The sequence below is a fragment of the Lagenorhynchus albirostris genome, chromosome 12, assembly GCF_949774975.1.
Source record: "Lagenorhynchus albirostris chromosome 12, mLagAlb1.1, whole genome shotgun sequence".
NCBI classification, from domain to species: Eukaryota; Metazoa; Chordata; class Mammalia; order Artiodactyla; family Delphinidae; genus Lagenorhynchus; species Lagenorhynchus albirostris.
The window spans coordinates 2,690,117-2,716,375 of NC_083106.1; the positions used below are offsets into that span (position 1 = coordinate 2,690,117).

The following is a 26,259-nucleotide window of genomic DNA, read 5'->3' on the forward strand; positions in this document are numbered from 1 at the left end:
TATTTTTATTTTTGGCTGCGTTGGGTCTTCATTGCTGCATGCGGGCTTTCTCTAGTTGCGGCGAGTGGGGGCTACTCTTGGTTGTGGTGCGTGGGCTTTTCATTGTGGTGGCTTCTCTTGTTGCAGAGCACGGGCTCTAGGTGCACAGGCTTCAGTAGTTGTGGCACACGGGCCCAGTAGTTGTGGCACACAGGCTCTAGAGCACAGGCTCAGTAGTTGTGGCACACGGGCTTAGATGCTCCGCGGCATGTGGGATCTTCCTGGACCAGGGCTCGAACCCGTGTCCCCTGCATTGGCAGGCGGATTCTTTGAAGAAGTGATCTCTACTTTGAGGAAGGGCTATAAATATAGACATTCCAGCATAAGACTTTCCCAATCATAGCGATCAGTTTTAGTAACTGTTGCTGTATGTTTTTTGCACCATTAAAAAAAGCCTGTTACTTTAGCAGTGTTTTCTTTGCAGAAACCAAATGGCCCTTCTCCACATAAGTGTTGCTTAGAGATGCCCAATCAGTGCCTGCTCACTGGACAGGAGGGTGCAGTGTACTGGTCTGTGGTACCCGAGTCAGGTGTCTTCAGAGGATGTCGGGGTGATTGGATGGATACAGCCCAGAGCTTTTGCTACAGTTTGGTGTTTACCCTTGAGTCACTGTTTATGTCTGGTGTTCCAGTGGGTGCTGGCGGATCTGTACTTTCGTTACAATTTGTACCTTTGGCTTAAATGTTCCCATGCACAAATGTACAGTGATACTCCTCCCAGTAGAGCAAGAAAAACACAAACAATCCACTAGACGTTGAATGTTCACATTATCTTTGAGAATATTCTTGCCCTCTTGAACATTGCAACCTACCATCTGACGACCAGCTTCGAATGCAAAGAAATTCTTACGGATGGTTCTGGAGGACCTTTTGTTTCATACCTGAAGAGAAAAATAAGTGAAACCTTTGTAATGATGCTGGTAGATGTTCTCCGCTAATTACGTGTCCCTATGAGTCTGTCACCTTTTACTAGAGAAGGAGCACGAGCTGGCCTCATGGGATAGTGAGAATTGACATCCAGCTGTCTGTACAGGTGACTCAGCCCGTTTCTGTTGTGGAGAGAGCACAGTTGTGAGCGGGGAATGCTGGGCCTTCCGTTGACAATAGATACAGAGACTTGGAACAGAAAACAGCCTGGCAGGAGGGACGCGTCCCACGGGCACAGAGTCCCTGACACCAGCTGACTCAGCATGTCCTTACCTCTATCAGAAACATCACAGTTATCAACAACTTGTTCTGATAGAGATATTTACCGAAATGTTGATTTTGAAAAAAAAAAATTGGATATCAAGTCAGAAATATGTAAATAATTAAGTCTTGGAGATGATGATATTCAGATAAGTGAAATTTTCCCTTTTCTGGAAAAAACCGTGAAGCTGTCCCAGTCGATCTCACTGGGATGAGACTATAGTTACACTGATAGTGGGTGATCGTCGCGGAGGTTTTTCGTTTGGGAATTTCAAGCCCACGTTGTCAGCTTTTCTCAACTCTCAGCGCAGCCTCTCTCTCTTTCACACCACACATCTCAGATCCGAAGTGACAGTGTTCTGAGTATGTGGACGGATGGGAAACAGTGATAATTGCCTGTTCGGTGCACGGCAGGCAGGCAGCCTGGTATCATTTTATCACCCTCTTTACTCGGCACTATTTTTAAAGTTGTACTAGAGAATAAAGACTTAGCCCCGTCAGCACACATCCTGGTGCCCCAGGACAGACACTGTCCCCATACAGAGCTGTGTGTTCCGTGAGGAAACTTCTCTGCTTCGGGACCTGTAGCGACATACGTTTCCATCCACAGTTTTGAGGCCCTTTGGCGATTCCTCAGTGCCTGTTGACAAATGCAGATAACAACTTCCTCATCCGTGTGCAAAGTGACTCTTCACAAAGCACGTCCTTGAAGGTGGCTTTCCAGGTGAGATGGACATTGTCCATGGCCACATCTAGAACCTGCGCCTGAAACACCACACCCAGGTTCCAGGGCCTCTGTCACTTCACAGCTCATGTTCCACAGAGCGTTGCTTTCTCCGGGGGCTCAAGGATTGATGGAACTTACTAGAACTAACCCACCTGAGGGGCGTCGAGGTGTCAGAACCTGGGAGCCTGCAGCGCGTATGTTGTGGGCGCCTGTGTCCTCCTCTCTCTGTGCAAGGAGGCCCCTGCAGGAACGCGGCTCTGTCTGCCCGTCACCGCTATAATCACAGCTTCCAGGGCGTCCAATTTGCATAGACTGTGATTTATAAAAATACCCGCAGACCGAGAGGCTTTCAGAAGGATGGAAGGGGAGATAATTCGAGGGAAAGACAGGCAACGAGGGCAAAGAAAGACAGAAGCCGTGAGGGGTGGCACTTTAATTTAAAAACAGAGGGAAAAGTCCACCTTGCCTTTAATAACAAAATTAGTAAAAGGGAGGTAGAGGGCAAAAGTCTGGATGGGAAGGAAAAGGCAGAGAATAAAAATGAGACGTGTCTTGGTGGTTTCTCCTCCCCTCTCCTCTGAGTTTCTTCACTTCCCCCTGCTGTGATGTCTGAGTCCCAAGTTCGGCCCAGTTCAGTCCCTGAGGGGCTTCAGAAGCAGCTCAAGGTCTCTTTCTGAAGGCGGACACGCCCGGCTGGTTGTCCCTGTGCGTGAGTTACTGCCGTGACTGCCCTGGGGGCTGGGTCACTTTCTTTGGTAAAAAAAGGGAAAGCGCCATTCCAAGCTGCATGAGAAAAGAGTGCCCTGCGTGCACTGCACGATCTGTCCCTCGGGGAGTTGTAACATCCAGGCGCGCATTGCACCAGGTGGGTCTGCGGTTCAGGCCCTGGACCACACCCGGTGGACCCCAGGCAGGGGCCACCGCTCCGCGCATCGTCCTTCCCCTGCGTCTCGGAGCCGCTGCCCCCGGCCTCTGGTTTCCTCCAGCATTTTCCTTTCTCGTTCCCTTGCTCCTGTGCCTTCCCGCAGGGTTTTGTTTTTCTTCAGTGGGCCGTCCTTGTTCTGTCTAGAGGCCAGCAAGTGCCCGTAGAGCCAGCTGGAGTCCCACTCTCGTTGGGGGAGTGTCGCCATCCTAAATGCCTTAGCTTATATTTAGCCCTTTGGAAACGGAGTGGAAACTTTCAGTAGAAATAGTTTCCCGAGGAACCGATTGGACCAGTGCAGCTGGTCCTGTAATTTCATCTCACATTTGCTCACGCCAGCGGGAGCAGACACATTGGCGGAGACGTGTGAAGGGCAATTTAAAGAGCAGAGAAGAGTCTGCAGTGCATAAGCCACTGCGTCTCAGAAGCTTCCTCGGGCGGGTGGGAGAGGAAGCCGCGCTGCCCGGAGCCTGCATCCCGTCCGGGCCCCGGGAGGTCCGGATCCGCTTGCGGCTCGGCCCCTGGGTTCCCTTGGAGAAGCCACCGGACCTGCCTAGAAGGAGGAGGTTCCTTCTGGCTCTGAGTCTGAGGCTCACGCCTGGTCCTTCTACCTTGTGTTACAGCGTGTGCACAGCCGTCTCCTCGGGGGTCTTTGTAGTGAACGGCCTGTGTCGTTGGTTCTGGACGCTTTACTGGGGGTGGGGTGCGCCTCCCCGAGGGACTTTTCAAGGGTCCCCTGTCTTCACTCCCTGGAAGAGACAGATGAGCCACTTGGTGACTTCTCTCCACTTTCAAAGCATTTCTGAACTTTGTTCCTAGCAGTACGGTGGGCTAGGTGTGGTGAGCTCTCCGTCTAAAAACAGTTGAAAGTATGGATAAAATATCTCTTTGAAACAGTTAAATGCATTGATGAGCTGGGAAGTGGTAGGAAGTACTCAGAGGCCAGGCCCCAAGTCAGCAGCTGACAGGGCAGAGGGCCAGCGACAAATGCCAGGTTTGCCCCGTAGCCCTCTCCCCTGCCCGCGTGGAGCGGAGGCCCCGGGAGGCTCCCGGCCCCCGAGGTCTCCCCGACTACACGCGCACACTCAGGACCTCACCGGGGATGAGCCTCACGTCTGGAGTTCTGGGGGCAGGTCCAGACCTGAGAGCTGTCGGTGTTCAGACGGTAACACAAAGCCTCGAGACAGGACTAGGTCCCGAGGGGGTGATGACGGGGAAGAAGAGCCGGGGTCCAGGGGATGTTGGGAGACAGGGAGATAAGGAGACGGGAGAGAGGGGGTGTCGGGAGACCCGGGGGGCGTGATGTCCCGGAATCCAAGTGAGGGAAGCGTTTCGAGGAAGATGGGGTGATGGATGGTGCCCAGTGCGCGGACTCTGAGGTCTGACCCCTGGGTTGAGCCCCGTGGAGGGTTTTAATGACTTGATGAGGTGAAGAGAGTGGGTGGCAGTGGGTGTGAGAGAGGAGAGGAGGGAGGTGGGGCAGCGAGTGTGGAAATCCCTTCAAAGAGCTGGTGGGCGGCGGTGGGACCACGCAGTCTGTGTTTCCTGAGAAGCATGCGGACAGGACAGCCTGTTTGTGTGCTGCAGGGAACCACCCTGCAGGACGGGGAGTGGGGCTCGAGGTGAAGCCCCGTCCTTCGCAGAGATTCCAGGCTCCGTAGTCCCGCCCCGGGCCTGGAATCTGCATTTTTAACGAGTTCCCTGGTGGTTCTGATGCAGGGGCACCACGGCCACAGCCTCTGGAACAAGATGTCATTCCCTGGCGAGGACGTCCTGTTTTGGGGTCTAGAAGAGGGAGCCTGATGGGAGATGCCTCGAGATGTCGGCCTCTGCTGACCTGAGCTCCCGGCGGGACCCCGGAAAGCCAGGCTGCAGTTCTCCGGCCACCGCTGCGTTAACAGCGCCCGGAGTGGGACGGGGTTAGCCTGGCAGGACTTGCTCAAAGAGAGTCAGAGTTTCGGTGATTTCCTTGTTCTTTTCTGCACTTTCACGAGTCACCTGTTCAATAACTTATTCTTTGCTCTTTCTGAGAAGTGATATTCTGCATGCAGATCAGTGATTTCTATAATGACCTTGTCCCCCTTTTTTGGAGACAAAGCTAACACTTGCCCGATTCTTATTTTCTACGTCTTTGTCATTAATATTTCACAACTTGTTTTTTTAAACCTCTTTATGGGAGTATAATTGCTTTACAATGGTGTGTTAGTTTCTGCTGTATAACAAAGTGAATCAGCTATACACATACATATATCCCCATATCCCCTCCTTCTTGTGTCTCCCTCCCTCCCTCCCTATCCCACCCCTCTAGGTGGTCACAAAGCACCGAGCTGATCTCCCTGTGCTATGCGGCTGCTTCCCACTAGCTAGCTATTTTACGTTTGGTAGTGTATATATGTCCATGCCACTCTCTCGCTTCGTCCCAGCTTACCCTTCCCCCTCCCCGTGTCTTCAAGTCCGTTCTCTACGTCTGCATCTTTATTCCTGTCCTGCCCCTAGGTTCATTAGAACCTCTTTTTTTTTTTAGATTCCATATATATGTGTTAGCATACAGTATTTTTTTTTCTCTTTCTGACTTACTTCACTCGGTATGACAGACTCTAGGTCCGTCCACCTCACTACAAATAACTCAATTTCGTTTCTTTTTATGGCGGAGTAATATTCCATTGTATGTATGTGCCACATCTTCTTTATCCATTCATCTGTCGATGGACACTTAGGTTGCTTCCATGTCCTGGCTATTGTAAATAGAGCTGCAATGAACATTGAATATTTCACAACTTTTAATCTGCGTTTACTTTTCATAAATATTCTCCCTTTAATGACATGAAAAGCAGATGATTCAGAACAGAGGACATTACCTTCCAGGGTGACTTCGGTGCGGGCAGAGCACGGAGGGCACCGCGACGGGTCCCCTCCGGCCGTTTCCATCACTGCCCCTGTGTCTCTAATACCTGCACAGGAATTTCCTCCATCTGTCAGAATTTCAACAGGGAGTCTAAAATTCACTGTCGTAAATTATTTTGTCCTATGTTGATGTCATTTCTCTAGTTTTTCTCTCTCGCATTAGAACATTTTTGAAATCCTTGCTTACAGAGCAAGGGCCTGACCATGACACCAGGTTCTCCCACAGATTTCTCAAGTTATTTAAAAAAATACTCTTTCATAGGAGTTATGCTACAAACCAAATTTTTAGTGCTATATGTAGAGGGAACAGACTTTATTTTCTTAAGGGAATGGCATTAAAATCCACATAGAATTCTAGAAAAAATGACCTGCCTCATAAAAGGGAAAAGCATTTATTTCAAAATGAAGCACAGACACTGTTTTATATCTGGTTGCCCTTTAAGGCAATAGTCACAAAATGATTCAGAAGATATCACTGTCCAGTCTGGAAACAGTTAGAAGCAGACAAGCCCGGGCACGTTCCCCGTGCTCCCATCTGGGTGTTTCCTGTGCACACAGCAATCAGCATTGGATTCCAGACCTTTTCTCTTTTTTTTCTTTCTTTCTTTTTTTTTTTTTTTAATTCTTGGGAAAGAGGCAAACAAAATATCTCAAGCAAGTTCAAGCCAAAATGTCACTGTGAATGCAGAACTCTAAAATCTAAAATGTGAAACTCTTGGTTCCTTTTTCTGTGGGTAGTTGAGAGTCTTTGCTGTTCAAGACCTTACTGACTTTAAATGGGACATTAACTGCATTGCAGCGTTATCAGGGAGCAGCCTGAGGTTTTAACGCCCGTCCCGAGGAGGGGGTTAGGTATGTGCTTTGAGTGCGTTTGCTGTAAATACTTGGACAGCAAGAATCTACACAAAGTGAAATGTTAAGAGAGATCTGCTTCTAAGCCTTTGAGTCGAAATGTTCGGGCAGTGGTGACTCAGGAAGGCGAATGCTGACGTGTTGGTGGGATGCGCTGGGCTGGGGAGACCTGATGGCCTGGGTGCTGGGCTGCTTGTTCACAGGAGGGGTGACGCGGGGCCCTGGGCGGGAATCCTGGGGTCCGGGGCACGGACCCCTCTGGGGATGCTGCACTGCAGGAGCTGGGTCACCTGCCTGCCGAGGGGGTCACAGCAGGTCGAGTGACCTCATGCACCTCCCCACGGAAAAACACCTACTTCACAGTTTTTCCACGTCAAATAGCTGGTGGCGGATAGGTGGCATACCCTCTTACAGGTGAAGTAGTACATCTCTGGGGACAGGTAGTTCTCTGGTGAGAATTTGTAGTGATTTCTGCCAGTGTTTTAATTTAAAGATCAAGGCCTTTTTTTTCCTACTGGGAAGGCTTCTGGACTGGCAGAAAATCCTATCTGACTGCTTCCTCTGAAATATACGCTCTGGGATGGCAATGAATCATGCTTCGCATTAGCTCTGGCAAAAATATAAGGGAGAGTAGAATTATAAGAAGGAGGAGAAAAAGAACTGCATTCACAGATTACTTCTGCCTGTAGATCCCTATTGGTGACCTTTTTTTTTTTTTTTTTTTTTTTTTGCGGTAGGCGGGCCTCTCACTGCCGGGGCCTCTCCCGTTGCGGAGCACAGGCTCCAGACGCACAGGCTCAGCGGCCATGGCTCACGGGCCCAGCCGCTCCGCGGCATGTGGGATCTTCCCGGACCGGGGCACGAACCCGTGTCCCCTGCATCGGCAGGCGGACTCCCAACCACTGTGCCACCAGGGAAGCCCCTGATAACCTTTTTGACCACAGCAGTGTAGACGTTAAGACAGATTCTCAGAGGTTCGTTTTGTTCCATGGTTCCCGCATTCCTCCCTGTCCAAAATTTTGCCCAAACTGTTAAGAAGCAGAATGGATTTCACTGAGGTATTGGTAAGACCACGTGACACAACTCCACGGGGAAAGGAAGCAGTTACAGGCTCAAGAGCGGAATCCTTGGTATAAAAAGCAGGTTGATTTTGTAAAGCTCTGTGGTGTCACCGCTTTAAGCTCCTATCCTGAAAATCCGTAACATACCCGACTTGTTGTACCTTCAGAGGATGAATCCAGAGGAACCCCTTGATTTGTATTGTTGTCATTTTTCTCTTGCAGGAAGAGGGCATCGTGAAGGAGATTGACATCAGTCATCATGTGAAAGCAGGCTTTGAAAAGGCCGACCCTTCCCAGTTTGAACTGTTAAAAGTTTTGGGACAAGGGTCCTATGGAAAGGTAAGTTAGGACCATGGTTCCCTCCAAGTGGGTTGCATTCCACTGGGGCTGGTCCCGCACGTCAGGGCGAAGCACTTGAATGTCTGGTGAAGGAGACGGCAGAGGTGCCTCCTGAGCCCAAGGGAGAGGCGGCCCCAAGCTGAGGGAATAAGAAGTACAGGCAGCGCCCACATGGCGGGCCCCGTGGTGGCTGGAGCTGGGGCCTCGGTTTGCCTGAAGCCCGTGACCATGGAGCTGAGCTTAGGGACACCACACACCTTCCCTCTCCTGTAGCTTCCGTGGGCCTTTAGCGTATCGCCGTGCTGGCTAGGGTCCTTGAACTTGAGCCGTGCATCTTCTTAGAAGTGCATACCCCACAAGTATTTCTCAAAATGAAGGAAAAAGTAGGAGAACAAGGAAGAAAGGAACAGAGAAGGCGGCGCCCTTCGGGACCGGTTCCTATGACCGTCACCAAGGAGTCAAGGAGGCTGGGACTGCAGGCTGGCTCCCCTCACCCTCCGTGTAAACTGTGCAGATACTTTGCCTGTCCAAGCCTCAGTTCCCCCATCTATGAAAGGGACATCATGTGAACTACTTTCTATAATTATTCTATGGATTAAATAAGACATGACTCCTAGATGTCTAGCAATCGTCTACGATGAATCTGTGCACTAGAATTTTTCGTTTCCTTTCTTTTTCACCTTCAAATTAAAATGAAAACTGATTTCTCTCAGGAAATGAGAAATAGTTGTCTCTTTATATAGGGCCACATCCACATACGCACGATGTCAATACATCTTTCACGAGGATAAGTGAGTTATTCCAGGGCAGTGCTAATATCTCCACGTCCTTGGTGTAACTGTTAGAAATTATACAGACTTACGATTTCTAGAACATGAGGGCCTGAGGCAAGCCATGAAGCCAACCTTTCCTAGAGTTTAAGCAGAACAGAGTCCTGGCTTTTTAAAGTAACTATTTTTGTATATGTGGTATGTGGACATTCACCAAATTTCCCCAGTCTTCATAGGACTTCATAGGCCAAGACGAAATCCAGCGCATGTCGATTTCACGTAGGATTAATAGTTTGTTAGTGATGTTCTAGATAATCTCTTACAGACCACGAAAATTCGATTGTTTGTGAAACCTCTCTTTTGCCATGCTTAAAAGGTAGAATGTTTTTTTATTTTATTTTTTCTTTTCCACACAATGTGGTATGGAACATGTGTTTATACTAATGTATCTACAGACGTGTCCGTTTGAACCATATGAAATTACCAGCGTTCAAAATGTTGTGGCCTCCAAAAATGGCTATTTCATATGGTTTATAAGGCATTTATGAAAGTAGGGAAATGAAGATTTCAGGCTCTCAGGGTAAAAAGCTGTTACTAAAACATAGTGACATAGTAACACCTATTTATGTGGTAATGGACTGTCTTCCCATTAATTAGAAATGTTGGAAAAAGAAGAAGCGGCATAAGTCTTTCTCTAAGAACCATGACGTGGAAATAGGGACGAGCAAGGTGCCCCTTGCTCCCTTTCAGAGACGCTGCCCACGAGTTGTTTCTTGAGGACACACAGGACCAGTGCAGCTGAATCACCTCTGTCCCCAGTGATGGAGATGGGGACCCACCTCTCAGGCGGGGCCCAGGGTTGCTGGGTGGGCACTGGCTGATGCCCTGGCCTATTTCAGGACCCTGATTTCACTGAGCGCCCTCCCGCCAGGGTGTCTGGAAGCAGCAGAGATGGAAAATGCCTTCTGAGCTCAAGGAAGATGGATCTGAGCCTGTCCGTGCAAAACTCGACTGAACAAAAGCTACGTTGACGATGCCCTGCTCAGAGATCTGGGCGTTAAAAATGAAAGGAGAAAAGAATTTTTCCAATTCCCTGCAAAGTTTGAATTTCAATTTTGATTAAAAAAAAAAAAATTCTTTGGGAAACCAGTGAAATCCTGGTGTTGGGCGGAATCCCCTTGGAATGATAAGCTTCGTAACACTCCACACTTTTCCTTCCCAGCCATCATTGTATGAGGCATAAAAAAGTAAAGTTTAAAAGATTAATATCTTCTGATATTAATAAATAAAGAGATAAATTAAGAGATTAAAATTAAAATAAGTAAGTGAAGAGAAATAAAAGGAAGAGGCAGTGGCAACGCCTACAGATGTTTAACCTCCATTAACTACTGACTCACGAGCTCAACCACTGCCTGTGTGTTGGGCCTGGTCACCGGATCAGGACCGTGGCGGACACTGGAGGTGAGGTTCAGGGTTCCCGGTGGACGAGGCTGCTGTGCCGACCCAGCAGGGCTCTGGAAAGCTCCACCCAGAGGTCCCCTGGGAACGGTGGGCACTAGAGAACCACGATGACAAATCTTATGTGTCCACACAGCAGTGTTTGTTACGAATGTTTTATAAAAGCCGAACTAACGACAAGAGGGGGAAATCCCTATGTCCTACCGCCCATATTATTTTATTCTTCATCTCTAAATGGAAATCACATGTCCTTATGCGGGAGTATCTTCCTTTTGCTCTCGGTAAGAGAGAAGAAGGGCACGACTACGTGTTTGCATCCTGCAGGAAGCTCCTGTTACACAGACGTCTCTTGCAGAGACTCCAGAGAGTAGGGAGCTGGCGTGAACCTGGGCTCCGGGCTCACATTCGCCCCCCACCGGGTCCCTGTGTTCTTTCTGTCACCCCTTCAGTGACTGCAGCCGTTGGAGACGCGGAAATGGATAAAACGCCACCAAGACCTCCTCGCTCATGCCTGCTGCTGGGAATCCCCCAAGTGACTGTCCTCCGCCCGCACCCTTCACCCCCCTTCCTCAGCCCCCACTCTCCCCTTTTGCAGCCGGAAGATCGTTGCTGGAAAGGAGCAGCGCTCAACCCCAAGGGGGGCCCCGGCTTCGGGTTAGGGTCTGTCACAGGGATGTTTGAGGCTGGCGGCCTCAGGACTGTCCCCAGACGGGACCACACAAGGGGCAGCGTGCACTGCCGTCCCCACGCTCCGCCCTGCAGAGCCCAGGGAGCCAAGTAGCCCGTTTGCTGAAGGAATTTGCTGGGAATAATGGGGACGGTTTCTGGCCATTAGTAATTTGGTCAGACCATGATTATTTCAGTGATGGCCGGAGAGCAGGGGGTCGGTAGTGCTTGGGAGCAGAGGAAGACAGTATCCTTATCGGTCAAGCAGGCGGTGGGAAGGCAGTGAAACACGCTGAGGAATGGGGCAGAGGGTGTCCGAGTGTTAAAATGCGTGGCGCTGCCCAGATGTTCCCCGAGACCTTCAGGGAAGGTGGAAACAAAGCCTTTGCCCCCTCCCTGGCTCGTCTCCCACCCCTCGGTCTCCCCAGGCAGATAAGGACCGGATTGTGATCCCGCGTTCTGAGGTGGGATCAAACCCCGATGAGAAACGTCCTTGCTCTCCCGTCACTATCTGTAAATGTCTTCCTCTGGGGGGAAGGTTGGTACCCTGGCGTCCTCTGGAAGCGCATGGCCGCCATGCACTTGGGTCGTGCGCTGGGAGGACACTGCAGACCAGCTGCCAGGCTCGTGTGTTGAGGGGACGCTGCAGACCAGCTGCCAGGCTCGTGTGTTGAGGGGACGCTGCAGACCAGCTGCCAGGCTCGTGTGTTGAGGGGACGCTGCAGACCAGTTGCCAGGTTCCAGTTCTGAGACAGAGTTGAAAATCTCGCTCAGAGAATGAGGTAGTGATTGGGCTGATCGCGGTAATACACGGAGACTAGGGCAGCTTCGGGTGACACGCATCTGTCGCCACGTGTGCTCACGGAAGGGCTTTGCAGAGTCCCGGCTGAGCTGCTGAAGAAGCAGCTCTAAAAATAAAACGCGGGAGCACGTGAAAAGTCCCCGGGGTTAAGTGTCAGAGATTCGCCAGCTGTCTTTGATGAAATGGTCCGGTCGTTTGGGAACTTATCTCACTACATTAGCATGTGTTCCTGAATCACATAAGGATGAAGAGGCGAGAGGTGCGGGATACCTCGGACGGGAGGGCTCTCCCCGGGCAGACAGAGACAAGCTCTTCACTCGTATTAAATCCACTTTTAAGTCAATTGTTACCGTATTTTTGTTGTTTCTCTCGAAATGCGTTTGTCTCCTGTTGGGTGCTCTGCTTGCTGTAGGGCATTTCTTGCAGGACCTGGCGTGTGGCAGGAGCCTGACAAATATTGGTAGTGTGGAGGTTTTTTTCCTGTTCTTTTGAAAATCAAAGTAGAACTCCTTTTTAAAACAGATGAATATAGATAGCCATTATTATCCATCATCTCATTTTTATTAATAAAACCTGAGTTGCAATAAAAGAAAACAGGTTCATGAGAAGCGATCCATGCAAGATTTGCATCCTTGAAACTAAACCATCATGGTCAGATGCCATGTGAGCACGGCCTTCCGTGTGGACTCGAGTGGACAGTCTTCCCTACTTCTGAATCCACGCATGTACCTCATATACATATTCATGTGTGAGTTCCTACGGACCCCCCTTATATTGTGGGGAAGAGGCGGAGAAAGGAATGAAAAGGGGGACAGAGAAGACCGACTCCGGGTACTCCAAAGGCTCGACCTTCTGAACGCACATCCTGCATATACCTGTCCTCATTTTTCTCCATTGTCCCCTCGTTTTGGAAGAGGGGTTTTACTCTTGTCACTAGCGTTCCCATGACGAGTGCCTCGTCTTGGGGCTAATGAGTCGTCTTCACTGCAGTACGGTGGGTAGATCACTCTGTCCCGCAGCCCCTGTGGCTTTGTACGCGATCCGTGGCGACTGCACGCGGTGAAGCTGCAAGCACACACGCGGCAGCACCTGTGCCTCTGGACACACATGTCGTCTGCACCCGCGTCTCTGTCATGAGAGCAGATTTTTGCATCTATTGGTAAATACTGTTAGGAAAAGCAAATACTGTTGTTTCATCTGCGTGGAAGGTGTTCTGTTCGTAACGGATACCCCAGGTTGGTTGGTTGGTTTTTTTTACTAATTTTGTTCAACAACTAGGAACGTGTCTTTTAAGCTCAGCCTCTCAAACAATTGTCTTTTCCTCCACGATACACGTCACAATGTATCCCAGCAGATGTTGTGTCCACATGAGATTATGTAAGAGCCATTTAGAAACCAGCTCCAGCTGTAAACTTAAGCTACTCAAAGCTGAAATTTGGGTGAAGAAAGCTCAAAATAAGAGAGCCTGGCTCATCTTGAGAGTCAGAGTGTCCTGTGTGGTTGGCAGTGACTCTCAGGGTGGCCTTCGCCTTGGGGGTTTACAGGGCGTATTTACAAGAAACCAAATGACCTCCCTGAAAACTTCTGAATAGTGTTTGTTTTTCTAAACAACTGGTCTTTTTTTCAAAGGAGGGTGCTATTCCCTCTGATATAAAGTGTTTCGTAGAAAGTGAGTGGTGCCGAAAACAAATGTGATTCTTCAGACGAACACGTAACACGGCTCCTCCCAGGGTTGTAATAAATTAGATGAACTTTTCCTGACATCCCAGATGTTGGAGAAGATTTTACATTTAGGTTTTTCCTACAGTGTATTTATTTTATTGGAGTTTCCTAAACTCCCTGTGTATCCCCGTGTCAAATCCAATAAGGAAAATGAATTTACAGTCATATCAACTGCAGGTGTCCTGTGTTCTCTTTCTCACCAGGTGTTCCTGGTGAGGAAGGTCAAGGGGTCGGATGCTGGGCAGCTCTACGCAATGAAGGTTCTGAAGAAGGCCACCTTGAAAGGTGAGAGGTCACAGAGGGGGAGACACGTAACTGTTGTTATTGGAGGAAATAGACATTCCGTTTAGTGTTGCATGATTTCTGTATGTCGACATGTTACTCTCTGATCGATAATACACAATACAAGCATACCCCTGAGTATTTAACAGAGCCCTGCACGATTTCCACGGTCTTCAGAGGGAAGGCCATATTGTGTAAATACCATCCTCCACATATGCTCTGCTGTAACGTACCATTTGGGGAAAAGAGCACTGAGGAGGAAAGCAAAAGAGGTTGTTTTGGCTGTATTGGGCAACAAATCAGCCTAAATTCATCCTTCAGACTGGATTGCTCAGTTTTAAACAAAATGTGATTCACGGCTGTATTATTTCCCTTTCTTCCCCCGGACTGGGTTTTAGAAATTCAGTCCAACACCTGATTCCCTGCTTCTATACTCCTCCCCTCCAGAAAAGTATACGCACATAACGCGGGTCAAGGTAAGCTATTATCTAAAATCTCTGTTCTAAGCTCAGGGTCATTTAGCCAGCAGTACGTACGGTGAGCACCAACTACGTCAGCTCTGACCACCTCCTATTCACCCATTGGTGAGGGAGGGACCCGTGTCCTAAATAGTGCTAGAGGCTGGGCACGCAATACCTGGCCCGGGCAGGTGAGACGACAGAGTTTATCAGTCACCTATACCCATCACTGGGGGAGGAGGGCACCGCACAGCATGCTGGGCCACGAGGGGCTGCACAGGAGCAGAGTGGGTTGCAGGGACTGTGAGATTCAGGCTTTGTAGTAACAAGAGGGAGGGGTGGCCCCTGGTTCCAGGGAAGATGTGATGGGCTTGTTCAAAGAGTTCTGTGGGCTGGCAGGGAACTGAACGTGTTAGGTTAAAGACCAGGTGGGGTACAGCTGGTCTGGCTTACAGGGAACCAGCAGGGTGGGGAGCCTTTCCTGCTAGATGGGGGGCATATCTGTCAAGGGCAGGGGAACTCATGGTTAAGCCTTTGGGGCCCATGAAACTCAGAGATGTCAAGGCAGCTGTTGAAGTTTTAGGCCTTATATCACAGTGTGCTCAGCACCTACATGCAGGGGACAGCACAAAAATATGTCATTCTCTGCCTTCAAGTCACTTACTGTCTAGCTGGTAAATAAGATCTATTTTGAACCACATAGAACCAATAATATAGAACAGTAAATGCATAGACCAAATATATAGAGACCTAAACATTTTAGATACAAAGGAAGAAAGAGTTCTTCCACATGAGGCCATTCAAAAAGGGTTTAGAGGGCTTCCCTGGTGGCGCAGTGGTTGAGGGTCCGCCTGCCGATGCAGGGGATGCGGGTTCGTGCCCCGGTCCGGGAAGATCCCACATGCCGCGGAGCGGCTGGGCCCGTGAACCATGGCCGCTGAGCCTGCGCGTCCGGAGCCTGTGCTCCGTCCGCGACGGGAGAGGCCACAACAGTGAGAGGCCCGCGTACCGCAAAAAAAAAAAAAAAAAAGGATTTAGAAGGTGAGCAAGACAATTCTTAAAGGATGGGTAAATATTTCTATAGAAAACAGCAATCAAGTTCACACTGTCAGCACAACCCATGAAAGAAAATACAAAAACTGCCCACTTTGGCCAGACTGGAGCCTACATCAGAATCACCTATGTGTGTTTTGGGAAAGTTGTTAAAAATAGATCCCAAGGCCCCACTTCGGGCCTACTGGATTGTAGTCTCTTGGGGCAGAGCCTAGAATTTGAGTTTTCTAACAAACTGTCCCAGTTATTCTTCTGTACACAGAAGTTTTGGGTTTTATGATACAGTTTTGGTTTTATAGTTTATTGTTGACACTGGAGTTTTAAATTCAACAACATAATTTAACCCGTGCTATTTATAGTGAACTTTTTTTATTGTAGCTATAATAATATTTCTAAAATTGTTTGTCGATTGATCGTGGCCAAATAGTCCAAGATCCTCATAATAATATAATTTTAAAGAATTGTTCGTTAAAAGATGTATAGGAAACAAAGCAGGTTTTGACTTTCTATCCCCAACTTTGAATAAAATAATCTCTTCACTAAACAGTAGTTCCATAGCAATAGAAAATCAAATTAAACGTATGTTAGTTCAAGGTCATCAGACTGTCTAAAAAAGTGAACAGCTTCTCTGGTACCGCCTCAGAAGTTAAATAGAGCTACCACGTGACGCAACTATTCTAGCCTAGGTATAATCAAGAGAAGCAAAAGCATACATCTACACAAAAACGTGTGCATGAATGTTCATAGCAGCACTAGCTAATTCACAGCAGCCAAAAAGTGGAAAAGCCCCAAATATCCATGAACTCATGGATAAAGTACGGTACGTCCATGCAGCGGAATATTATTTGGCAATAAAACGAAATGAAATATTGATGCATGCCACAGCCTGGAGGAGCCTTGAAAACATTATGCTGGGTACAAAGAAGCCAAAGTCTCCCATACTGTGGACTCCATTTATGTGAAAATCCAGAAGAGGGGAATCCAGAGACGGAAAGCAGCTGAGTGGCTGCCGGGGCCTGGGGCGTTAGGGAGATGGGGTGGCTTAGTGACTATGAGGTTTCTTTTGGGGGTGATGAAGATGTTTTCTAACTGACTGTGGTGATGGTTGCACAGCTCTGAATGTTCCAGAAACTGTCGAATTGTGCACGTTGGGTGGACTGAGTGGTACATGAATTATATCGCGGTAAAGCTGTTAGTTTTAAAATGAACAGCTGGTACGTAACATGGCCATTTGCTAAAACCCACTCTTTCATCCTCAAAGCATGGAGGTTTACTCTCTCAGACACAGAGCGGGCAGCTCCCTGTGGTTGAAGATGAGGCAGGTCGAAGCAGAAGCCATGTCAGCTCATCCTCTGACCATATTGTTCCTGGTGAGATCCCCCGCCCATCTCACCTTCCATCAGCACATCTGATAACCTCACCAGCACGTGCTCAGTGCCCTTAAATTGTCCCCTTTCTCCTCAAGTTGTAACTGTTCCTTCCTTCCCATCAAATACCATCTCACCCTCTCCTGCCCCCAAAGGAGGAAGAGGGAGAAGTGGGAGAGAAATTGGAACCGTGGGGGAACTTGTGTGTTCACCCTGCTCTGGAGGCGTGAGAGAGAGCCAGGAGCTGGGCCGGCGCTGCCCTTGTTCAGCCCGTCCATCGGCCTCAGCCTTGACCTCTTAGCGCGTGTGCAAACACTCATCTCGGTGATCTCAGCTCCCACGGGAACGCAAGTCTCAACGGTTGTTTATGATCCAACCCAGTGTCCTTGAGAAAGTGCTCCTGATACAAGGTTACATGGATTAGGCGGGACATAAAACTGTGTTACAGAACGATAGTGATGTTGTTAAATGCACGCCTGCCTCCACGTGTACAGGTAGATGCCTGTGTGTGTACGAATATTGAATATATGTCATGCATGTAGGAAATAGGCCAAAACGAAAACACTCACAGGATTATTGGGAGCTTTTATTTTCTTCTCTGTGTTCTATATTTCAACTTTTTAACAAACATAGAACCTGTTTGACTTTGTATAATATAGTTTTTTGTGTCGTATTCCAGAACAATACGCTTGACTGTGTAAAATCATGTTTACGTTGTGAGAACGAGCCATATAAGCGTAGAACTTAGAAGCGTGAAGTCAGAAGAATTTCCCACTTCCGAGCGCTCCTTACAAGCCAGCTTTTGAACCAAACGTTATTTTGTATCATCTACTATTTTAGCTTTTCAAAACGGTCCATCACTAAAGAACAGATTTTTTCCCCCAGACGTGCAGTCAGAACTTATTTCCCTAAGAGAAGATATAGAAGATTTACAAAACAGTCCTTTGTGTGAGGTGGTGCTGGGACCCACGATACGAGGACCAAGGACGTCCAGCACAGAGGCCAGGTCTCTGAGCCACCGGGGGGCCTTCGGAGCTTTCTAGACCTTCTTTTCTCCTCCCTTGTGAAAGAAGCCAGTTGTTTAGATTTGTTTTGTCTCCAACACCTCTGCATTCTGTTAGCCTGAGAGATTCGAATATTCGTAAGCCATTCTCCATCCTCAAAGCATCACCACTTTTCAGGCTCATTAGTGAATCAGAAGAACGGGTTAGAAAAGAAATGTGGGTGAGAGCGGCGCCCTCCAGGAGTGCAGACCAGGAACTTCAATAGTGAAATTATTTTGAAAAGGGGAAAACGGAGAGGGGGGCAGAGGACCCACGGCAAGGACTGCAAACCTCTGGATGGTTTCTCAGAAACGCGATGGCTGTCCCGTGTACATAAGGGAGCGTCGTCGTCATTTGGATTCCAAATAACTTGGCAAACGGATAATAGTCTCTGACAGCTCTGTTTCTCCTTTAAATGGGTTTGGAGGGGTCAGGTGCCTGCCCCCGCCTTTCTTTAAAGAGGTGGCACGCCACTTCTAAGGCAAGTGTCAACGGCTGAAGCAGCTGACAGTGTGACGAGCAGGCAGGCGTGAGCCACCCCCAGCCTGACCCGCAGCCCCCCTCGCGAGCATGGACGGCGCTGCTTGTGCCCCCGTCGCTTAAGGACCCTTTCAAAGTGTTCAATGTCTCTGATTGACAAAATTCAACACTGAATTATCGCAGGTGACAGTTCTACGTAAGGAATTCCAAACAATGAATTCCAAAGGGTGACGCCCCACTTTGTGTTGTAGAGGAATTTGGTTTAAAAGACTGTCAGCGTGGGCCTTCCCTGGTGGCGCAGTGGTTGGGAGTCCGCCTGCCGATGCAGGGGACACGGGTTCGTGCCCCGGTCCGGGAAGATCCCACATGCCGCGGAGCGGCTGGGCCCGTGAGCCATGGCCGCTGAGCCTGCGCGTCCGGAGCCTGTGCTCCGCAACGGGAGAGGCCACAGCAGTGAGAGGCCCGCGTACCACAAAAAAACAAACAAACAAAAAAAAACCAAGCCTGATCTCCATCCCCTGTTTACTGAGCTGGTAAGTGGGGACTGTCACCCACGTTAATAAGGTGGTTCCCAGCTGGGCCACAAGCTGGAATGGCCTGCAGGACTTTCACAAAATGCTGGGGTCACTTCAGGTCAACTCCTCGAACCCCTGGTCTGGATGTGGTCTGGGCATGAGTATCCGGGTGTCTCTAGGGTATTGCCAGCAAGAGGACCCCGATGCAGTGGCTGGGAGCACACACACTGGGCCCTGGGACCCCATCCGGCTTAGACGCCACTGGCTGTGTCACCTTGGGGAACCGCTGCTGGCCTCTGTTTCCTCCTACTTGCATGGGATGATGCCAGTAATGGCGTCTGCCTCGCAGCACTGTTGACGCGAGGACTAGATCCGCCGACGCGCGTGAGGTGCTGCTGGCGTAAGGTTCACCGCCGGCTGTTCTCATTTCTGGTCCTTTTCTCCATGAAAGCTGGCATTGGAGGTGTGTTAGGGCTCTTCTGGTCTAGGTTTGCCTTAGGTCTGATTAAGTGGGGGGCAGGGGGGCGGCGAGGATGAGGCTTGAGCGTTCATTGCCATCTGGTTAGAAAGACTTACGTCTCTGTTCAGCCCTGGTTCCTCCCACTACGTGAAGAGCCGGTGATCGTGTTAGTTACAAGGATGCCTGGCGCCTGCTGGGGACCACCAACCTCACCCCAGGATGGCTCCTTGTGTAGAATTCTCGTTTCAGTGAGGATTGAAACACCGCTCCACGACGTGGAGAGAGCTTCTATGTGAAATATGTCTTCGCAATGAAAACTTTCTGGTAGGACTTCATCTGTGTTCTCATGCCTAACTAATTTTTCAGCCGTTTTCCTTGTAAGTCGACTTTCTAAGCCCAAAGGTAATACCTGCTCCTTTCTTTGAAGGGAGGAAGTTGTGTCCTGTTGATTCTAAAGGAAGAAAATATTATTCTGGCAAAATCTCTTTGTTTAGTAAGGAATTAATAGACCGTTACGGTCACTTCACGGGTGTTTCTGGCCAGCTGTGTGGGGGTCACTGCCAGAGCCTGGCTGGGAGAGAAGACGCAGATGGTCCCGAATGGTGCTTTCCGAGCCTGTCGGATTGTCCTTTGGAGCCCGGTTTCTGTCGCTCCTCTGTCCTTTCTTTAAGTAGAGCTCTGATTCCATCACTCGAATGTCAGCAGATACAGGAGGGAATGCGGGAGCGTGCGGGGTGACCAGGACAGGAGTGCATGGATTACGTTCACGCTGATTACAACATTTTGAAATAGCCCCTGGTCAGAGTTAGCCTGGTTGGTTTCAAACCTCAGAATGTGGTTTCCAACACCATTTATTTCCTCTTCTCTTACACCAAGATGCTTCGTTTGAAAAACACTGACTTAGAAACTAAGCTTCAGTCGGTGCCTTAGCTTGAACAGCTGTTATTTCCATGCTGCTGCATTTATGTCATTTGATTCACGTTGGGATGATTACAGATTCCTGGAGGGGAGGTTTTAAGTGCCCTTATCCTCATTTTACAAATGAGGAAACTGAGTCACAATGCAGTGAAGCCGCACACTCAGAATCACATGGAGGTGGCGAGGTCTCTATCCCGTGTTCCTCCCCTCCCAGGAGGGGGGCACCTGGGACCAGCCGTGCCCCCCACCCCCAGGGCATCATTTCCTCATCAGGAAGCCTCATCCAGCTGTCCCTGGGATATTTACTATTCAGGGGAGCTGTTTTCCCAGTAGATGATCTAAGACAAAAAGTAACATGTAAACATCATCATTAAGTAATCATTAAGTATCATTAAGTAATAGCTCTCCGGTTTGTTGTAATACCGGCTGTGTGCCTTGGCGTCCTTTATATGTTCATTTCTACCAGAATTGCATTTCTTACATTGTAGAGAAAAAGTAGGAAATAGATTTTTTTTTCACTACTTGCATCTTTAATGCCTGTAAATATGAAAGCATAATGGGCTGAAGATTTACCCACAGAAGGATTCTCTGGTAAAGAAGTTAGTTAAGTAACCATGTCAGTCTTGGGTTTTTTTTTTTTTGCGGTACGCGGGCCTCTCACTGCTGTGGCCTCTCCCGTTGCGGAGCACAGGCTCCGGACGCGCAGGCTCAGCGGCCATGGCTCACGGGCCCAGCCGCTCCGCGGCATGTGGGATCTTCCCGGACCAGGGCATGAACCCGGGTCCCCTGCATCGGCAGGCGGACTCTCAACCACTGCGCCACCAGGGAAGCCCCAGTCTTGGTTTAAATAATCTAGTGTAGCAACAAATCTTGGGGAATTGTGCCTGATATGGTCATCAATGTGGCTAATGTTTTAATTTTCATCATTCATGGTTTTCTTCCTTTTTTCTCTGAAGTGATGAGCAGTACAAAGTTTTGGTCACCAAATGTTTAGCAACACAGCTTCCCACGGGAGGCCCCTCTTTGCTATGAATTAGACCTTTGAAGGTTCAAAGATATTGTGTGAAGGTGGATTTTTATTCCGCATCCAGGAGACCGCTTGGGATATAACTGCAGACCTGGCAGGTTTTTGTGGACAGAGGCAGGAGGCAGTAAGCATGGTCACTCAGCCGGGCAGAGCCTGAGTTCTTCACCAGCCTGGTGTCCGGCTCCAGTTAAAAGGCTCAGGCCTCCCCGTGACCGCGGCCGCCTGCAGATGCACGGCTGCGTGCAGCGCGTGCGGTCCCGCGCCCCGCGGTCCCTGAGGGATGTCGCAGCCCCGTCCACAGCGACCCCGGGCTTTTCTAAGGTGTACCTCCTACCTGGCCATCTCTCATCTTCACCGTGACCGATAGGACTTGTTTTTATCTTACGCTTCATTTTCTTTTCAAATACAGTCTCTATATAGTAGAATATAATGTAACGTAATGTAACATGATATGACATGATATATAATGTAGCGTAAAAGTAATGTGTATTGATGGAGGTCATTTAAAAACAGGCAAATACAGGCAATGATGTCCAACTCTAACGAGAGGATTTTGGTCCCAGCCTCGCTGCAGGTGGAGCTCTCCTAAGTGAATCCATCCTCCGAAATAGGTTAATTATTCTTACCAGGGGTTCTTATGCAGCTTGCAGTTGCCACCTACTTCAAGATCAGTTTCATGAGCATTTCCCAACTGGCTCTAGGAGATCGTATGGACCATTTTTCTGAGAGTTGTGGTGACTCGCAGAGGGTGGGGATGCAGGAACTCCCAGGGGGCCTCAAGGCTCAAATCCGCTCAGGGCGCCAAGCCGTCGGCTGGCTGGCAAAAGGCACCTGCGTGCATTGTGGTTTGTCACTTGCCAGAGACAAAGGGCTGCAGATGTTGAGACCTTTAGTTAGGGCACAAGGGGCATTAGCCAACTTTTTAACTCCACAAGTCCAAAACAGGCCACGTGGTTGAGGAAAGAAAATCAACAGGGTAGCATGTCCTGCACCTTCAGTTTCACAGGAGCACCTGGGAGCAGGTGCCCCTGAAGTTGTCTGATGGAGAGGAGGGCGTGGAAGCTTTGGGGACGTGGGCCTGATCCGAAAAATGTGGGGGGGGGGTTCCAGAAAGCAGCTCTGGTTTTGTGTTGTGTGTCACGTCCAGCAGGGTAATCCCACAGTGGGCTTCATCCTCTACTTTCCTGGGAAGGAAACTGTGCCCTTCAGGTAGGACGAATTTACAGGCGCTCCCGCCTTCATGTCAGCTCCAGGGGCAGCCCCGGGCCCGGAAGGCTGAAGGACGCGGGAAGGTCACAGCCGGCACCTGGAGCTGCAGGTTTCCGTACAGAGCAAAGCAACCATGGAAAGCACGTCACTCTAATCCTTCGCGTCGCGGGTCAGCCACAAGTACAGGGTTGATGTGAAGTATAACAGATGTTAATTTATCACCGATGTCTACGGTTTATTAGTGAATCTCAGAATAGTCTAGGACATCTGGGTTTTTCCATCTATACGGTCAAGCCCCACTCGATTCCAGACTCACGTGTCTCATGCTAGAGAGTAAAGATCCCGGGGAGGCAGTGGCCTGGCCCCAGACCCTGCGCCGGTCCAGAACACCCAGCGGCAGGTTACTGGGGACGTTTCGCCTCAGGCTGGCGTGTCTCACCATTTCTGTAACTCGTTGGCACGGTAGCAATGGAAGGATGTAAGAAGCATCTCTCTGGGCTTTTTTTTTTTTATGCATCTGAGTCTTGGGACTCAAAATCCCTTGGAATCCTTAGCCTCCAGAGGCAGCTTGAAGTGCTCAGCGTCAGAAATGAAGCACTTGCTCTCACGTCGGTTTTCTTTCTTGGTGGAGGGACCGCTCTGCAGCTGCCCGTCAGATGGCTGAGGCACCGTTCAGGGCCTTTCCCTCCATCCCTGGTGGCCCGAGTGACTGCCACCACCCAGAGCGGGCGGTGGTGAGGTCGGGTGCCGGTTCAGCCCGGCAAAGCGAGAACTTGCAGGCCCGGAGATGCCCAGTCACCTTTGCAGAGCTGGCCTCACGCCTGCTGTTCCACATCTGAAGGGCATTGCCTGTGTGACAGCTACCCTCCGCACCGTGTTAGCTTGGCCCCGGTCACTTCCCCCGTGGGCCATCTGCAGTGATAAAATCCTGCCCCTGCATGAACACAGCCTTTCCCTTTTCCTGCCACCTTGGACCCAGTATGCTTGTGTTTCAGCAGTTTATGCGCCGGGGGTCAGTCTTACCAAACATGGTTGTGAAAGCATCTTCCCCAAACCGATGTGTCTTATCTGTGCTCCATTAGGTTCACTGTTGGGGCTGGAGTCTTGGTTTCTCCTCTGTTACTTTAGACAGAATAAGAGTGTTTAGATAGTGTGTGCATCTAGGCTCCTGGCCCTTTTTCTGTTTGTTTCAGATAATCTCTGAATTTTTTGTCCGCCTTTTAATTTTATGGCCTTTTGGGTGGGAAATCTGTTTGGTAACTCAGTCTATCACTCTCTCCTGTGTTATTTCTTCCATTGCTTTTATTTAAAAAAAAGATCCCCACCCAGACATCAGATGAGTGTTCATCTTTGTTACCATTTTTACAGCTTGTTTTCTTTAACACTTACCTCTTTAATCGATCTTGGATTTATTGTTGTGTAAAATGTGGGGAAGAAATATATATTTATTTTACCCCTATAACCGGACAGCCCCTTGGAAATTTGAATGTAAGCGTCTTTTTCTAATTTTGTCACCAGGTTTATTATGGCCTTTGCTTTCCATTACAAATACTATCTTCAGGTATGTAAGTAACACTAAGCAGTGTTCCTCATTCCAAAGAGGTCTGAACTCAATGATAATAACATCAATCCCATTTAGAGGATTTTTAGATTTTCTTAACCAAAGTCAAAGAGTGAGCTTTGCAAGGAGATGGCAAGACGGGGGTAGGAACACAGTGTTCCGGTCCTCTGCCACCTGCTTCACCAGATCACGTCATGGGGGTGGGAGTGGGCCAGGGCTTCTCCCCAGAGGAGGACGTGCCTGGGGGTGGCAGTACATGGGGGTGACAGAAGACTGTCTCCCACCGGCTCCGCTCCCTGAGGCAAAGGACGCAGGAGGCTGAGATGCGTCGGATGAAGTCCCCACCGTGAGGAGCCCATGGGTCCGCACAGCAGCTGCTCAGAGAGGTGCCTTGTCAGCCAGGGTTGGGAGGGGCGGCCCCAGGCCCCCTGTCACTGACGCATCCCCCCTTCCTTCCTGTGACCCTGTCCCACCCAAGGTCTCCTTCTCAGCCTGCGCACGTGCTTGGAGAGACGTCTTTCGGATCCCACCGCTTACGTGGGATCCCTTTCTCCCTTCAGGGTCTTTAGCTGGCGTCCTCTGCGTCTTTTATTGAATGAATGGGTTTCAGCTTTTGCTTCTGTTGACTCTCCTGAAACCCTTTCTCTGCTGTCTCCCTGGCAGAGCCACTGGAACCTGTAACTCGGGATAGACAGGAAATGGAGAGATTCCTTGTGCCGTCTGCCTGGGAATTGTCTGCTTCTGCCCCCTTTGTGCATTCTCCTAAGTGGCGGCCGTGCTGGGGTGTCCACGGCAAGAACGACCAAGGGAGGAGCTTGTGTTGGGAACGTGTCCTGATGGAGCCGCACGGATGCTGCCATAAAACCTTCTCTCTGTAGCTGCAGTCGTGTTCAATAACAGACCGTCTTATTTTTACCTGTACCAGAAACTACTTCTTTAAAGAATGAATGGATGAAATGTGTTTTAATTAAGAAGCATATCAAAACTTCTTAAAACCACACCAAAAAAAGCCACCCAGAGACACCGACCTCTCCTCGGGTCTTGCCCAGCGACCCCGTCACACACCCGGTGTCTCGCCTCCCTCCAGAGGGGTGGACGCGGCCATGGCTGCGTCCCCAGCGGAGGAGCTGCTGCCCTCCCGGGGCCCCTGAAGGTGGCGCCCATGGAGACTTCCCCGGGCCCCCGTCCCCCGCTCCCCCGGGCACACAGCCCTCGGGAGGCTCCCCTGCTTCCCTCTTCACACTGTGGCCCCCAGACTCCCACTTGCTGGGGCAGCTCTGCGTCCTGTGTGCCGGCGCTCGGCCCTTCCAGCGTCTCAGGGCGATTCGGGGCCACTGCAGTCATAGGGGTCTGTATCGGACCGGGCACAGCCAAGCATCAGAGCAGAGAGAAAGATGAGGGACGAGCCCTTGCCTCTTATCACGCAGTGAAGCCGACTCCACGTACTAGGCAGCAAAGTGACCCCAGCGCAGGCGTGGCCTGGGCTGTGGGACCAGCACCGTCGTGCTCACACGCTACCCGTTGGTCTCGCCGTGACCCCGTGAGGCAGGTACCATCGTCACCCCAGGTTACAGACGAGGAAGCTGAACGGAGCCACCCGTGCGCTGGGAGAGACGGGGCCCGGCTGTGTGTGCTCCAGGCCGCGGGCCCCCCGGGAAGGCGAGCGGCCAGGGCGCCAAAGCAGAGGTGGACCCCAGGGATCCTGAGCTCCTGAGTGTGAGAGAGGAAACCGGTCGTGGAGCAAAACGCAGGAGACTGTCCTGGGGCCCAGGGACAGGAAGGACTTCTGTTCTCTTTAATTGTGGTCAAATATGCATAATAGGATATCCATCATTTTAAGCGTCTGTAAGTGGTGTTAGTAAATACATTTGCAGCATTGTGTAACCATCACCGCTGTTTCTACCCCAGACGTACTCATCATCCCAAGCAGAAGCTCTGTCCCCATTAAACAATTCCCCACTTCCCTCCTCCAGCCCCTGGCACCTACCCTTCTGCTTTCTGTCTCTATGAATTTGACTTCTCCAGGGACCTCGTATAAGTAGAATTATATGGTATTCGTCCTTTTCTGTCTGGCTTACTGTGCGTGGTGTAGTGTTTCTAAGGTTTAGCCCTGCGGTAGTGCATGTCAGGATTTTATTTTTAGGGCTGAGTGATAGTTCATGGCATGGACAAACTCCCTTTTGCTTACTCAGGCATCCATCAGTGGACCCTTGGGTTGCTGCCGTATTTTTGCTGTTGTGAATAATACTGCTGTAAATGTGGGTGTCCAGTATCTGTTGGAATTCCTGTTTTCAGTTCTTTGGGGAATGGAATTGCTGGGTCATATGGTATTTCTGTGTTTTCTACAGTGGCTGCACCATTTTACATTCCCACCAACTTCACATCCTCACTCACGCTTGTTATTTTCCATTTTTTGTGGGTTTTTTTTTTCTTATT

General features: G+C 49.7%; 1 protein-coding gene across 4 annotated transcripts in view; it reads left to right on the forward strand.

Annotated features, from left to right (window-relative positions):
• The window catches only part of RPS6KA2 (ribosomal protein S6 kinase A2), a 221,440-nt gene that overhangs the window by 127,283 nt on the left and 67,898 nt on the right, over positions 1–26,259 (forward strand). For 2 of the 4 annotated variants that reach the window (XM_060168304.1, XM_060168303.1), the window contains exons 2-3: positions 7,916–8,032; positions 13,654–13,735. In XM_060168304.1, coding sequence (XP_060024287.1) covers positions 7,916–8,032; positions 13,654–13,735 — 199 coding nt within the window. Of the gene's footprint in view, positions 1–3,838; positions 4,042–7,915; positions 8,033–13,653; positions 13,736–26,259 lie in introns of those variants that run through there. The other 2 variants (XM_060168306.1, XM_060168305.1) reach the window with 2 other exon arrangements.